The sequence below is a fragment of the Etheostoma cragini genome, unplaced genomic scaffold (genome assembly GCF_013103735.1).
Source record: "Etheostoma cragini isolate CJK2018 unplaced genomic scaffold, CSU_Ecrag_1.0 ScbMSFa_188, whole genome shotgun sequence".
Lineage (NCBI taxonomy): Eukaryota > Metazoa > Chordata > Actinopteri > Perciformes > Percidae > Etheostoma > Etheostoma cragini.
The window spans coordinates 5,077-20,598 of NW_023265979.1; the positions used below are offsets into that span (position 1 = coordinate 5,077).

The 15,522-nt window shown below is 37.0% G+C and overlaps 1 protein-coding gene, 2 long non-coding RNA genes, 3 other non-coding genes and 1 pseudogene across 13 annotated transcripts in view; 4 read left to right on the forward strand and 3 right to left on the reverse strand.

Annotated features, from left to right (window-relative positions):
* The window catches only part of LOC117940181 (zinc finger protein 239-like), a 4,321-nt gene extending 3,325 nt beyond the window's left edge, over positions 1–996 (forward strand). For all 8 annotated transcript variants that reach the window (XM_034865541.1, XM_034865545.1, XM_034865547.1 and 5 more), the window contains one exon: positions 57–996. In XM_034865541.1, the coding sequence (XP_034721432.1) occupies positions 57–671 (615 nt within the window). In that variant the 3' untranslated portion in view covers positions 672–996. The remainder of the gene's footprint in view (positions 1–56) is intronic.
* Positions 997–4,280: 3,284 nt separating this feature from the next.
* On the forward strand, positions 4,281–4,352 carry trnae-cuc. Its single transcript has one exon. It is a non-coding gene; the product is annotated as a tRNA-Glu (tRNA).
* Positions 4,353–4,891: 539 nt separating this feature from the next.
* Positions 4,892–4,964, forward strand: trnar-acg. The gene has a single exon. It is a non-coding gene; the product is annotated as a tRNA-Arg (tRNA).
* A 1,279-nt stretch (positions 4,965–6,243) lies between these two features.
* Positions 6,244–6,315, forward strand: trnae-cuc. Its single transcript has one exon. It is a non-coding gene; the product is annotated as a tRNA-Glu (tRNA).
* A 402-nt stretch (positions 6,316–6,717) lies between these two features.
* LOC117940182 lies at positions 6,718–6,922 on the reverse strand (annotated as a pseudogene).
* A 4,410-nt stretch (positions 6,923–11,332) lies between these two features.
* LOC117940180 overlaps positions 11,333–15,522 on the reverse strand; it is an 8,270-nt gene continuing 4,080 nt past the window's right edge. Inside the window, exon 3 of the long non-coding RNA XR_004655719.1 lies at positions 11,333–11,425. This is a non-coding gene — a long non-coding RNA (uncharacterized LOC117940180). The remainder of the gene's footprint in view (positions 11,426–15,522) is intronic.
* Positions 14,251–15,522, reverse strand: LOC117940179. Its single transcript, XR_004655718.1, has 5 exons — positions 15,416–15,522; positions 15,248–15,327; positions 14,939–14,991; positions 14,356–14,392; positions 14,251–14,277 (listed from the first exon to the last, which is right to left on the reverse strand). It is a non-coding gene; the product is annotated as an uncharacterized LOC117940179 (long non-coding RNA).

A 15,522-nucleotide genomic window follows, 5' to 3' on the forward strand; every position in this document is an offset into this window, starting at 1 on the left:
GTATGAGAACCTTCTCTCGAGACACTTTACAGCTTGGTTTTTCTTTCTGTTGATAGAAACGGAGAGGAAGAGGAGTCAAACGTCACCGCTGTCAGCTTTGTGACAAATCCTTCACAACATCAGCATATTTAAAGATTCATCAGAGAGTTCACACTGGAGAGAAGCCTTACAGCTGTGATCAATGTGGGACAGCTTTCACACAACAGAGTGCCCTGAAAAGACATCAACGCATTCACACTGGTGAGAAACCTTACAGCTGTGAACAATGTGGGAAAACGTTTTCTCATAGTGGTGACCTTAAAGCTCACCAGCGCAGTCACAATGGAGAGAAGCCGTACAGCTGTGAACAATGTGGAAAAACGTTTTTTCATTGTAGTCACTTTAAAAATCACCAGCACATTCACACTGGAGAGAAGCCGTACTGGTGTGAACAATGTGGGGAAACCTTTTCTCATAGTGGTAGCCTTAAAACCCACCAGCGAATTCACACTGGAGAAAAGCCGTACAGCTGTGAACAATGTGGGAAAACGTTTACTAATAGTGGTACCCTTAAAAGACACCAGCTCATTCACACTGGAGAGAAGCCGCACTGGTGTGAACAATGTGGGAAAACCTTTTCTCAGAGTGGTAACCTTAAAAGTCACCAGCGCATTCATACTGCCTCGTTGTGAACATGTTTCAGAGCCAAGCCGTTTCCTCTCATCATGCCCTGATAGCTGTGTTGTTATTTTCTGATCTTCTCTCCACATTGAAGGCTGACCAGCAGTAACTTTATCTCCTGAGCAACATGTATGTTATTGTGGATCAGATGGACTGTTTTCTACCTTTCCTCAGAAGCCTTTACCATTTAGGCACCAGAGCTGGTGCCTGAACCCATCCTTTTAAAAATATGTATTTTTAAATGTATATATAAAAAAAAAAAGGAGCCCAAAAAGACAGTCAGCAACATTTAAGAACGGCTTGTTTATTGCTATATGGTCCAAATTAAATGTAAAACTAAATGTAATAACATATTTCTCCAGTAAATTGCTGCTAATGACAAACACAACCCTTAGATGGAAAAAGGCAGCGCTGGTGTTTCAGTAGCACCAAAACCCCCGTTACTATTCAGTCCGATAAATTCCGGGTGTTAAGGCACCGGTGCCGTACTAGCAACAGGTTTTGGTACCCAACCCTAACCACAATGTACCCCCAGTGGGAAGGAGAAGGTCCAAGGGCGAAAACGCTAAGACCGATAAAGATGTTTTGGTTGGAAAACGTGGACATGTTTGAAACTTTTTTTATTTTGGTTTTATTTTGTAAAAACTTTCTTCTCATCTCTAGAAACATACACATGCTTTTGGGCTGACAGGAAGTCAATGTAATTTTCATTTTAGGACTACATTTTTGTCACCCTTATATATTTCAAAACTCCCAAAAGTTGGCAAAAACTATAACTTTTGAGCATTGTGAGTTTAATAAGTCCAAATTCAATATTTGTCTAAATTGGTCCAAACAGTCCTCTCATCATTACATCATCACATTTAGGAGTAAACTTAAAACTCTCGTCTTCGATTAAGCTTATAATTAGGGAGCGAGGAGTCGCAGCGTTCGTCTAGATCGGCGAGGGAGGGTGAATAGCCGCAGACATGGCACTCCTTCTCTTCAATTCTTCTCTTCATAGTCGTCAGACTAATCAGTTTTAATTGTACGCTCTCAAGTTATTGTTTTGTAGTTTAACATGTTTTCCTACTTTGTGGAATTTCATTTAATAATCTCTGTCTGTCATTTCATATTTTCTGTGACTGAATGGGGTTTTAAATCTGTTGAGGTCTCTTCAGACTGAAAGTAAAGACACTGATGATGTTTTACAAAATCAGAAAATGGAAAGCAAACAGCTGATTTATTCATCTGACTTGTAGAATAACATCAATTATTGATTTGTTTTAAATGTGGAGCAATGTGGAGCAATTAAATAAAAAAATAAAAAAAGGATTTATCCTTCCTGCCATTTCTGTGATTAAACTCCTTGATAAGAGAACGTTTCCATCCACTAAAAGTGCTGAAAGACTCAGATTATTATTCTAAGTGTGTGACAACATTATGGGATGGATCCCTACAGAGATAGACCTTTTAGTTAGAGAGTAAGATCCTTTTAGTTTAAGATGAAACAGCCCCGACATCACCATCACCAAAACAGCCAGACTCCATGTAAATAATCATCAATAATCTAAAACAAAAGACCTTTTATTAACTATTTGACATTGATATCTTTGGTCAATAGATAATGCAACCCCCCCACCCTTTGATTGTTTCCTATTGATGAGTGACAGTTCATATCCCTCAATCTCCACCAACTCCTGTTGTTTATATAGGTATATCGCTGAAGACATGTAAGGGAAGAGAGAGAGGGAATGACATGCAGCAAATGCCCTCTTCACCAACTGAGCTACCCGGGCGTCCCACACCCACATATTCTGGGACTGCTCCGTGATACAGACACACTGGAAAGACATTAATGGCCAACATATCCCTCTGGACCCTTTTCTTACTGGAGAAAACACCTGAAAACGTGCTGTGACATATTTTATTAATGATTGCAAGAAACATGATCACTATTAATCGGATAAAGCCTAGCCACCCTATACATGAAATCAAACAGGTCCGTACAATGGAAAATATGACTGCTTTTTACAGTTGAAAGTACCTTTGATCATAAGAAGATGTACCCCTGTCATTTGAGCCTGGATTTAGAATAAAAATTAAACATACTGTGATATGCAATGGTTTATTCACCCTGCTTCTATGTAGTCAATATACACTCACCTAAAGGATTATTAGGAACACCTGTTCAATTTCTCATTAATGCAATTATCTAATCAACCAATCACATGGCAGTTACTTCAATGCATTTTGGGGTGTGGTCCTGGTCCAGACCGTCTCCTGAACTCCAAACTGAATGTCAGAATGGGAAAGAAAGGTGATTTAAGCAATTTTGAGCGTGGCATGGTTGTTGATGCCAGACAGGCCAGTCTGAGTATTTCATAATCTTCTCAGTTACTGGGATTTTCACGCACAACCATTTCCAGGGTTTACAAAGAATGGTGTGAAAAGTGAAAAAACTTCCAGTATGCGGCAGTCCTGTGGGCGTAAATGCCTTGTTGATGCCAGAGGTCAGAGGAGAATGGGCCGGCTGATTCAAGCTGATAGAAGTGCAACTTTGACGGAAATAACCACTCGTTACAACCGAGGTATGCAGCAAAGCATTTGTGAAGCCACAACACGCACAACCTTGAGGCGGATGGGCTACAACCGCAGAAGACCCCACCGGGTACCACTCATCTCCTCTACAAATAGGAAAAAGAGGCTACAATTTGCAAGAGCTCACCAAAACTGGACAGTTGAAGACTGGAAAAGAATGTTGCCTGGTCTTTCTGTTGAGACATTCAGATGGTAGAGTCAGAATTTGGCGTAAACAGAATGAGAACATGGATCCATCATGCCTTCTTACCACTGTGCAGGCTGGTGGTGGTGGTGTAATGGTGTGGGGGATGTTTTCTTGGAACACTTTAGGCCCCTTAGTGCCAATTGGGTATTGTTTAAATGCCATGGCCTACCTGAGCATTGTTTCTGACCATGTCCATCCCTTTATGGCCACCATGTACCCATCCTCTGATGGCTACTTCCAGCAGGATAATGCACAATGTCACAAAGCTTGAATCATTTCAAATTGGTTTCTTGAACATGACAATGAATTCACTGTACTAAAATGGCCACCCCAGTTACCAGAACTCAACCCAATAGAGCATCTTTGGGATGTGGGAACAAAAGCTTCGTGCCACGGATTTGCATCCCACAAATCTCCATCAACTGCAAGATGCTATCCTATCAACATGGGCCAACATTTCTAAAGAATGCTTTCAGCACCTTGTTGAATCAGTGCCATGTAGAATTAAGGCAGTTCTGAAGGCGAAAGGGGGTCAAACACAGTATTATTATGGTGTTCCTAATAATCCTATAGGTGAGTGTATGCGCGTATCAAGTAATGTTATTGTTAGATTCAGGTCCACATTTTGACATTTAAGTGCAATGCAAAGGTGCATAACAGATTGCTTTCTACTTACCTGGAGTAATGAAAAGCAGGGGTGGCCAACTAGTCAAGCAACAGCAAGAGACTTGGTATTTAAGAATACAAACTAACTATGTGACAGATGTGTAATCTATCATGTCATTCAACATGAGTCATTCCAGTGAGTGAAAAGGAAACTCACATTTACAAAGCTAAACTGGATAGTTGTGACTCCCTGATGGTCTAGTGGCTAGGATTCGGCGCTCTCACCGCCGCGGCCCGGGTTCAATTCCCGGTCAGGGAAAGGTCAGCACTTGACGTATTCAGGTGTAAACATTTGTGCTCTAAATCCTTCAATTTAACTCAACCACAGCTATCATCAAGCTTTCTCTCTTGTTACTTTAGAATCAGCAGTACTAGATAAACTATCCCTGGAATTGTCAGTTGTTACTCATCAATTAGGGGAACCTAGAAAATAGCAGCATAATTGTGGATCTGATTTCCAACTATGCTATCACAACAACGTGGCGATTTTAATACCAAATGGTAGTGATCTTATAGTGCTTGGTACTCTGCGTTGCGGTGGCTTCAGCAACCTCGGTAGGAATCTGGGTCACGGCACCTGTGAGAAGCTACTTTTCTGTTGTTTCTTTGAATTACCACATCTTCTGCTTTACTGTACATTGATAGAAACTGGACAGCTTAGCCTAGAAGTCCTGCAAGAGTCCCCAAATGTTGGACTGTAACAAACGTTTAACTGGCCTTCTACACCCTTGCCAACAAAGATCACAACTGTTTGCATACAATTGTGTGAGAACGTAGCTATTGCTAACACTGAACGTAGGGCTAGTGGCGCAATGGATAACGCGTCTGACTACGGATCAGAAGATTCTAGGTTTGACTCCTGGCTAGCTCGTATCGTTCTTTAGCGACTAAATCCCTTGTTTGTCATGTCCAACTTTACCCCCCAGTACAATCTCTTTGCCTGCTCCTGTGAGGCTCTTGCCTTGCCTTGCCTTACTGCGTGGCTGGGGTAAAAAAAAAAAAAAAAAAGGTTTTGCGTCGGTCTGTAACATTATAGGACCCTGAGAAATGCATGTATTTCAGCATTGCTTTGGATGAGAGTTGTGACATTCAAGATAAACCTCAGTTGGCAACATTTGTATGGGATGTGTCAGAAGACTGCACAATTAAGGAAGAGCTGCTTGACATTTTGCCGTTAAAAGACAGGACCCGTGGCATCGACCTGAAAGAGACACTCATTACTGTTGCTGAGAAGGCAAATTTGCAGTTGTCAGAACTGACAGCAGTAGCCACAGACGGTGCACCAGCTATGTTAGGAGCTGCAAATGGGCTTGTTGGGCTGTGTAAAGCTGACGACCGTTTACCGGATTTTTTGACATTTTACTGCGTCATCCATCAAGAGCATCAGGTGTTTAAGAAGCTGAATTTGGACCACGTCATTAAACCAGTGCTAGAAATTGTGAGTTTTGTTCGAGAAACCTGTAAAACTGTTTGCTTTGTATGTATATAACAGCCACTGTTGTAGTGTATATAATTCTGTAATATAATGGATTTAATTCCCGGTCAGGGAATGGTCAGGACTTGACAGATACAGGTGTAACATTTGAAAGAGTAAGTTCCTGGACTTGGTTCTGGTTGATTTAGATTTGTCAAAGTCTTCTTCATTAGTTTAACGCTAGAACCCCAACCCTTTTAAAGAGCACCATTTCCTTTAAATCAAACCCCCGACAGCTGATGTATCCTTTTGTCATCATCGATGGGTCATAAACACTTCATCTGCCTCTGTCTCAATAACAATTATTTTCATTTTTTCAAACAGTAACTAAACCCCTGACCCCTGATTTTTTACCCTGAAAAACAATGTATGTGAATGTTGAGTAATGTTTTGGATTCAGGTCCAAATTTTGACATTTATTGCAATGCAAAGGTGCATAACAGATTGCTTTCTGCTTACCTGGAGCAATGCAAAGCAGGGGTGGCCAACTAGTCAAGGAACAGCAAGAGACTTGGCATTTAAGAATACAAACTGACTATGTGACAGATGTGTAATCTGTCACATTCTGCCTTCTGAAGCTCTAGCATGGCGCCATTCCTTGCCTAAAACAATATGAGTCATTCCAGTGAGTGAAAAGGAAACTCACTTCTACAAAGATAAATTTGATGGATGTGACTCCCTGATGGTCTAGTGGCTAGGATTCGGCGCTCTCACCGCCGCGGCCCGGGTTCAATTCCCGGTCAGGGAATGGTCCAGACTTCACACACTCGACGAAGAATCTGTACTTTACATACATTTTCCTGTTAAGTTTACAGATTTTTTAAATACAGAAAACACCATTAAATTACAAAAATAAACTGGGAATCTAAGGGACAACTAGCACGTGTGACACCACCTGTGGGAATGGAACATGGTTGTGTAGAGATGGGCTTACAAACAATGCATTTTTTGACATTTTGACATGTCACAGTAGGAAAAACAAAGGTATAAAAAAATGAATTATGGCTCAACTCAAACTCAATTTACATCTTTACAGTAGACATAAGGCATTACAAAGTCAAGAAACCAGGTGCTGATAGTGAAGGGCAAATGAAAATTTGGTGAAGCACTGGACCACTATGAGGAATTGGTTTGTAAATGGTCTGCTATTATATCTTTGATCATATTACCTTTCACAATACTCCATGAAGAAGCAAAGAACAATCATCAATGACAGAGAGCATATGAAGGGAATCATTACTCTCTGTCAGCTTCACGCTCAGAAAAGAATATCACGATTCATCATCATGGTCAGCGAGACCAAACACATTCCTCAAGTCAGAAACTCTAGACATGATCCCTGAAAGTATAGTCTTGGCTAGACTGAGGGGGGAACTGCATCTCATTCACTGCAGAGTGATTGTCACTCAGGGTTCAGAGGGACAGAAGCTAATCGTTACGTGCTCCAGATAACTCTGAGGTGAGAAAATCCATTTAGATCTTTAAAGCCCATGTTGCAGGTTAACCACCACTGTTGATAATTGGGTACAAAAAGCACGTCACACTGGGGAGCGAAGTCTAAGCCTGGCACTATAACTACAGCGACTGACTGGAATGAGGGAGTAGTGGAAAGGCCAACAGCCATATAATTACGAACCTGCCAGATATGAAAGGGCAAATGAGGAATTGTCAAGATTTTGGGGAAGTCTTCTTCATTTATGTCTTTCATTTAGTAATGCAGCAGTGCATACATTGACTTTACTTTTTACTGTAAGTGAATAGCACCGAGTGAACGTCAACGTTTTCTTTCTATCTAGTGACAGGGATCATGTCGTTAGTTCAGATAAGTACTGGTAAACGTATCTAGATATAGGGATAGAAGGCATCCCCACTAATGTTATTTCTAAGCATTTACATCTTCCTCCGGTGAAAATGTGTCGCTGTGTTTGGCTGGTGCTTGTGTGGGTGGTGGCGAAGCTTTGGCGGAGAGCTTGTGCTGTAGAGCCGCCAGTTGAGCAGCTCTCCCCGCGATCAGCAGATCTGACGATGCCTAAATCCGTTTGTGACATTTCAGACAGGATCATGGTCCTCCCCAACCAGCGCGTACCAGTATTTTAATTGTTTATACTTACTTTATCATTCTTTTTATACTGAGTCATATGAAAGGCTCCTTATCCCTAGACAACAAGTTCACTGCGTACAGACAGGCTATAAAAACGTCTTATGACAGTATCAAGAGATCATTATGGGCCATTATAGCCACTCCCCTTGATATCATATAATCCTAAAGAACACAGAATGAGATATGTTGATACCTCATAATAGCAGTGTTAGAAATGATACAAACACCAATCCACTACTGTTACCACTGCTACAGTACTAGTACTAGTACTGCACATCTGAACAACTCAATGACAATATATGTTTACTCCAGATGTAGTGTAGGAAAGAAGTGACCAGTATTACAGTGTACCCCTATGGGTGCTTTATGCCTTCCCTAAAAAATATTGAATTATATTGTTATTAGGACGTTGGTTAATAGGAAAGACATGTCTTTTCAGAAAACATTAAAGTTTGGTTAAAAAACAATGAACAGAGTGAAATTTAACATATGTTCTATTCATTTGAGAACAAAGCGCATAATTTTAAAATAAATCCTTGTGGAAGTTTTAAAGGAAGGAGCAGGTTGGAGCAAATTCAATATTTTACGGATTACAATTAGCTGAGAACTCCATAAAACATTTTCACAGTATACTCAACAGTACACATATTTGTACACCGTTGTATCCTTCAAAAGTTTTTTTTAAGGCTTTAAGGCTAAGTCCGAGTCCGTTGGCTGGGAGGTTAAAAAATCCACACCAGTCCAGGCTTTCGATTAATCAAATCTTAGACCGAGGATCTGAACTTTATTCCCCTGGTCTGCAGACTGCTCGCCGCAGATGTAGCTCAGCTTCCACAACGACTAGGCCACGCACACTCGGGCTACTCTTCATTTGACGTAATGTCATAAATGAAAATAATATCCAGGATCTCCGGGAAAAGAAACGATATGCGTGTCTCCATTTCAAACATCACTGCAGGTTTATTGTGGGAAACAACGCTCTCGTGGTTAGCTTATCGAAACTCTACTGCCAGAGTTGATGGCTAGCTACGCGACGTTAGCTAACCGCTATATCCGCTAGCATGCGTAAAGGCTAACTATAGCCAGTTAGCTTTGTGTGTAACGTAACAAAAACCCACCCGTCTCGTAGGAGCGAAGCTTTCTATTTCATTCAATCCAATTATGATACAAAAGGTGCACTAATGCCACATGTATGATGTTGACAACATGGATGCATAAATAGGCAACACCAAAGGCAGTCGTAATATTTACATAGCAGGCCAGGCTAACGCTGTTGTGCTAACGTCCGGCGGCGTAGATAGCTGTCTAAACTTGTGAAAAGCCGAACAACATCCTCTGGTCCGCCTTTTTCAAGAGGGGAACCAAAAATTCATTAAGAAGTCCTAATATACTCTGTCAAAAATTCTTAAAAAGTCAAAAAAATAAATAAACAGTCCTAGTATAGTAAGTCAAAACTTTTAAAAGACTATTAAAAGTCACAGTATAGTATTTCAGAAAAAATCATAAAAGTCATAAAACGTCATAAAAATTCATAGTAGAGTATGTCAAAAAATTCATAAAAAGTCATGGTGTAGTATGACAAAAATTCATGAAATGTCATAAAAAGTCATAGGATAGTATGTCGACAAAAACATAAAAAGTCATAGTCACTTTCTTAAAAGTATGTCGAAATATTCCTAATAAGTGGTAGTGTAGTATTTCGTAACAAGTCCAAATTTATAGTTCTTGTTGTAAAGCAAGAAGAATCTTAGTTCCTCTGTAGAATGCGGGCATTGATAACGCTACCTCTCGCATGCTAAGCAAGCGCTCTACCATTTGAGCTAATACCCCTTTTTTAAAAAAGTCAAAGTATAGTATGTCGAACAAATTCATAGTACAGATGTCGAAATATTCATAAAAGTCATAGTATAGTATGACAAAATATTCATAAAATGTCATAAAAAGTCATAGTATAGTATGTCTAAATATTCATAAAAATGAATAAAAAGTCATAGTATAGTATGTCAAAAAAAAAAAAAAAGTCTTAGTATATTGTGTCAACTATTCATAAAAGTCATAGTATAGTATGACAAAATATTCATAAAATGTCATAAAAAGTCATAGTATAGTATGTCAAAAAATTCATAAAAGTCATAGTATAGTATGTCGAAAAATTCATAAAAGTCATAGTATAGTATAATGAAAATGTATAAAAAGTCATAGTATACTATGTCAAAGAATTCTTAAAAAGTCGTAAAAAGTCATAGTATGTCAAAATATTCATAAGTCATAGTATAGTATGACAAAAAATCATAAAACGTCATCAAAATTCATAGTAGAGTATGTCAAAAAATTCATAAAAAGTCATGGTGTAGTATGACAAAAATTCATGAAATGTCATAAAAAGTCATAGGATAGTATGTCGACAAAAACATAAAAAGTCATAGTCACTTTCTTAAAAGTATGTCGAAATATTCCTAATAAGTTGTAGTGTAGTATTTCGTAACAAGTCCAAATTTATAGTTCTTGTTGTAAAGCAAGAAGAATCTTAGTTCCTCTGTAGAATGCGAGCATTGATCCCGCTACCTCTCGCATGCTAAGCAAGCGCTCTACCATTTGAGCTAATACCCCTTTTTAAAAAAAGTCAAAGTATAGTATGTCGAACAAATTCATAGTACAGATGTCGAAATATTCATAAAAGTCATAGTATAGTATGACAAAATATTCATAAAATGTCATAAAAAGTCATAGTATAGTATGTCTAAATATTCATAAAAATGAATAAAAAGTCATAGTATAGTATGTCAAAATATTCATAAAAATTAATAAAACGTCATAGTATAGTATGTCAAAAATAAAAAAGTCTTAGTATATTGTGTCAACTATTCATAAAAGTCATAGTATAGTATGACAAAATATTCATAAAATGTCATAAAGCGTCATTGTATATTATGTCTAAATATTCCTTAAAAGTCATAAAAAGTCATAGTATAGTATGTCGAAAAATTCATAAAAGTCATAGTATAGTATGACAAAATATTTATTGTTGTTACTAAAAAGTCGTAGCATAGTATGTCGTAACAAGTCCAGATTTATAGTTCTTGTTGTAAAACAAGAAGAATCTAATGTCCTCTGGAGAATGCGGGCATTGATTGCGCTACCTCGCGCATGCTAGGCAAGCGCTCTACCATTTGAGCTATTTCCCCTTTTCAAAAAAAGTCGTAGTATAGTATGTCAAAAATTCATAAAAAGCCATAGCATGGTATGTTGAATATTCATTAAAATTCATTAAAATGTATAGTATAGTATGTCAAAAATTCATAAAAGTCATAGTTTAGTATGATGAAAAATGTATAAAAAGTCATAGTATACTATGTCAAAGAATTCTTAAAAAGTCGTAAAAAGTCATAGTATGTCGAAATATTCATAAGTCATAGTATAATATGACAAAAATCATAAAATGTCATAAAATTCATAGTATAGTATGACAAAAAATCATGAAATGTCAAAAAAAGTCATAGTATAGTATGACAAAATGTCATAAAATGTCATAAATGTCATAGTATAGTATGTCGAAAAATTTCATAAAAAATCATACAACATTTTTGTATGTTGACCAAAACATAAAAAGTCATAGTCACTTTCTTAAAAGTATGTAAATTTATAGTTCTTGTTGTAGAGCAAGAAGAATCTAAAGTCCTCTGGAGAATGCGGGCATTGATCCCGCTACCTCTCGCATGCTAAGCAAGCGCTCTACCATTTGAGCTAATTCCCTATCCTATTCCTATTCCTATTTCCTAATTCCTATTCAAAAATAGTCATAGTATAGATGTCAAACTATTCATAAAAGTCATAATATAGTATGACAAAATATTCATAAAATGTCATAAAAAGTCATAGTATAGTATGTCAAAATATTCATAAAAATTTATAAAAAGTCATAGTATAGTATGTCAAAAATTTTAAAAAAAGTCTTAGTATATTGTGTCAAATATTCATAAAAGTCATAGAATATTATGACAAAATATTCTTAAAATGTCATAAAAAGTCATAGTATAGTATGTCTAAATATTCCTAAAAAGTCATAGTGTAGTATGTCGTAAAAAGTCCAAATTTATAGTTCTTGTTGTAAAACAAGAAGAATCTAAAGTCCTCCGGAGAATGCGGGCATTGATCCCGCTGCCTATCGCATGCTAAGGAAGCGCTCTACCATTTGAGCTAATTCCCCTTTTTTTTTTTTTTAAGTAATAGTATGTTGAAAAAAGTCATAGTATAGTATGTCGAAAAATTCATAAAAGTCATAGTATAGTATGACAAAATATTCATTTTTGTTACTAAAAAGTCGTAGCATATTATGTCGTAACAAGTCCAGATTTATAGTTGTTGTTGTAAAACAAGAAGAGTCTAAAGTCCTCTGGAGAATGAGGGCATTGATTGCACTACCTCTCGCATGCTAGGGAAGCGCTCCACCAATTGAGCTATTTCCCGTTTTCAAAAAAAGTCTTAGCATAGTATGTCAAAAATTCATAAAAAGTCATAGCATAGTATGTCAAAAATTCATGAACAATCATAGTATAGTATGTCAAAAATTCATAAAAGTCATAGTTTAGAATAACAAAATATTCATAAAATGTCATAAAAAGTAATAGTCTAGTATGTCGAAAAATTCATAAAAAGTCATAGTATAGTATGTCAAAATATTTATAAAAGTATTAGTATAGTAAGTTGAAAAATTCATAAGTCATAGTATACTATCTTAAAAATTCATAAAAAGTCATTAAAAGTCATAGTAACAAAATAACAAACAAATAACAAAATATTCATAAAATGTCATAAAAAGTAATAGTCTAGTATGTCGAAAAGTCATACTGTAGTATGTCAAAATATTTACAAATATTCATAGTATAGTTGTCAAAAGAATCATAAAAAGTCATAAAAAGTCATAGTATAGTATGTTGAAATATTCCTAAAAAGTTGTAGTGTTGTATGTCGTAACAAGTCCAAATTTATAGTTGTTGTTGTAATGCAAGACAAATAAATGTCGATTGTCTGTTAGAGAATGCCTTTCGTTGTCAGCCGGATTCGAGCCTGCACGGGGAGACTGTGGAGACTGAACAGAGTTCTATTGTATGAAACCTGTACAAGTATTATTGTTTAAAAGTTATCATGTGAATATTTTGAAACCTTGGGAAATGAAGAACACTGAGACGAGGAGAGCCGGACACTCCTGGGTCTGGCCAGTAGGGTAAGATAAGATTAATCTGCAGCTGCGACTGTGTGAAGGAGCTATTGTTTCTTTATTAAAACGTCAGTGAACTGTGTTGACCTTAAAACTTGTTTAGCACACCCAGTTTCTCTTTAACCAATAGTATAGCAGATAATATGATGTACTTACCCACTTTTATGTAAAACAATGATATTTTAGCCCACATTTATGTTAAACAACTATAAACTACACCCATTATGTAAATCAACTTTCTGTATACACCCACTTAATAAAACGGCTGAGCAGGGAATTAAAGTTTTGGAAGACAGCTGAATGTTTTTCAGCTTAATTCCCCTTTGCCAAAGAAAACCAAGTCTTGTGTCCGTGAGTAATTTTTTCCACTCAAGTCCTCGAACCTAACAAGATTGATGAGGAAAAAAATCAATATCTATTTTTAATTGAATCTGTAAGATGTGTAGACTTAATGAAGGCACTGTAGTTTAACACAAGACAGAAGGAATCACCTAGTTGAAATACACTACGGTACAAATTCTGTCACAGTGACAAATTGATAACAGATATACATGTTTGCATAAACATTGGAGACAATAAGGCATTTTAAACTAAAAATTCTTAAATAACATTTATAAAAAGAATCTTACCTGTCAATTACAGATGAGTTGCGGTCAAAAATATACCACTGAAGGTAGTCTGACACGATTTCTTTCTTTTCTTCTACAGTAGCCACATGTCTCAGACAACCTGCTGTCTGTAACATTGTGCTGTGTCTCATCATGCATTCTTGCAGAGCATCCAATGATGCAGCAATCTCAATCTGAAAGACATGAAAAGGCAAACACCCCAGTCAATAACTGTATGCACTATATCTCCTTGCCTATTTTTAATGACATACATAGCATGGTGTAATTTTACAGCATCAAAAACTAATAAATTAATTAAACAAATTCTGCACGTGATATAGGAAGTAAACATTGTCTCCAAACACTGCAGGAACTATGTATAACTCTGCCATACCATACTGTAGCCCTTATAATATTTTGACCTCTTGCAAAGCTTTCCCTATTTCTTCATCAGTTATTAAATTAATTGGTGCTTTGAATGAAGGCTGGCCTGAAAGATAATGTACGAGATCTTCTGACAGGAAATGGGGTCCTGGACCTCCATGCACAACTGACACAGCAATCATCTTTCCTGCCATGTAGTACTCATCCTCCCTAACAGCTGTGAATGAAGACATATTGCAAAATTATAACAACATGCATTATATAATGTAATATATAAGCTTATGTCATGTGATATATATGGTCAATGATCATTAACAACCATTAGTAGCCTATAGTACACAACTAACCCATATGCATATCATTTGCATTGTACAGATCCTCAGCATCAGATATTACTATCTGAAAAAGAGTTTAAAATGTCTGAAACAACAACATTAGAAGCAAGAAATGTCATGCAGCCACAGTCTCCTTTATTACCCGTCCTGGCTGAATTGTTGAATGTCCTGGTGCTTGTCTGAAACATGATTAAAACATAAAATGATTAGCTCCATGAGAAAGACTATAATGTAGTTTTGAGTAACACATAGTAGTAGGTGGGTCTTTTCTAGTGGCCAGGGTGCTCTGGGCTAGAGTGGGTGTTGTGGACATCTTAAAACCAGCAGGTGTCCTTCCAGCGTACAATAGTCAAATCATGTAAACATTACTTATGCTGCCCAAATTCCTATTAGTTTATTATCATTAGATAAAAAAACATTGTCTCTCATTACATCTATTTGACTCCCTGACAAAGTTCAGAAAAAACGTTTGTTTAATTGGTTCAGGTTGACTGTGCCAATTCAATAAAGGTCTATGTGAGACCACTTTCGCGAGTAAGGGGACCATGGAGCGTGAGATTGGTCGGAGAATCCGAGCAGCCGGTGCGGTATTACATTCCGTTTATCGCAGCGTTGTGACGAAAAAAGAGCTGAGCCAGAAGGCAAAGCAAGGCAAAAAACTAAAGAAATAATTTCAACCCATGCAAGCCTGAAAGTTCCTTTGTGTCCAAGCGTGCAACACCTACCTTTCATTTTTCAGTTTGTGTTTAGGAGTACTTTGATTTTTTGGTTCAAAAACCTGAGAGGAAAGGGATAAAATTATTGATGGCTTTCATTGTTGTTCCATTACCACATACAGCGTAAATCAATCCTGCATGGTTGTCTGTGTTACTATATAACAGTACTGCAAAATAATCAAAACAAGCCTTTTACCACAAAAATATTGACCAGGAAATTTTTTATGCTTAAATTCCAATGTACATCTAATAAAGTAATAAATACAAATATTTACATAAATACATCAACATTTTCAAAAAGAGAAGTAACTGATGTACCAAAGTGTCAGCTTGAGTGAATTCGGCTCTGCTCCTTGTTGTGATGACGATTTCAGAATCAGAGTCTGAGGTATAATCCACTGAAAAAAACAAATCAAACAACCATTATCTATTCTCCAGCAGAGTATCAAGATATGTAAAAAATATTGAATCATGAGATCCACTAACCTTCTTTATAGTGTTTTTCTAGGCAAATAAAAAAAGGGATCCTGGAATATGCCTTTCCTCTTTCCTTTTTATATTCTGCCAATTTGAATGGCCTTTCTGACCCAGGC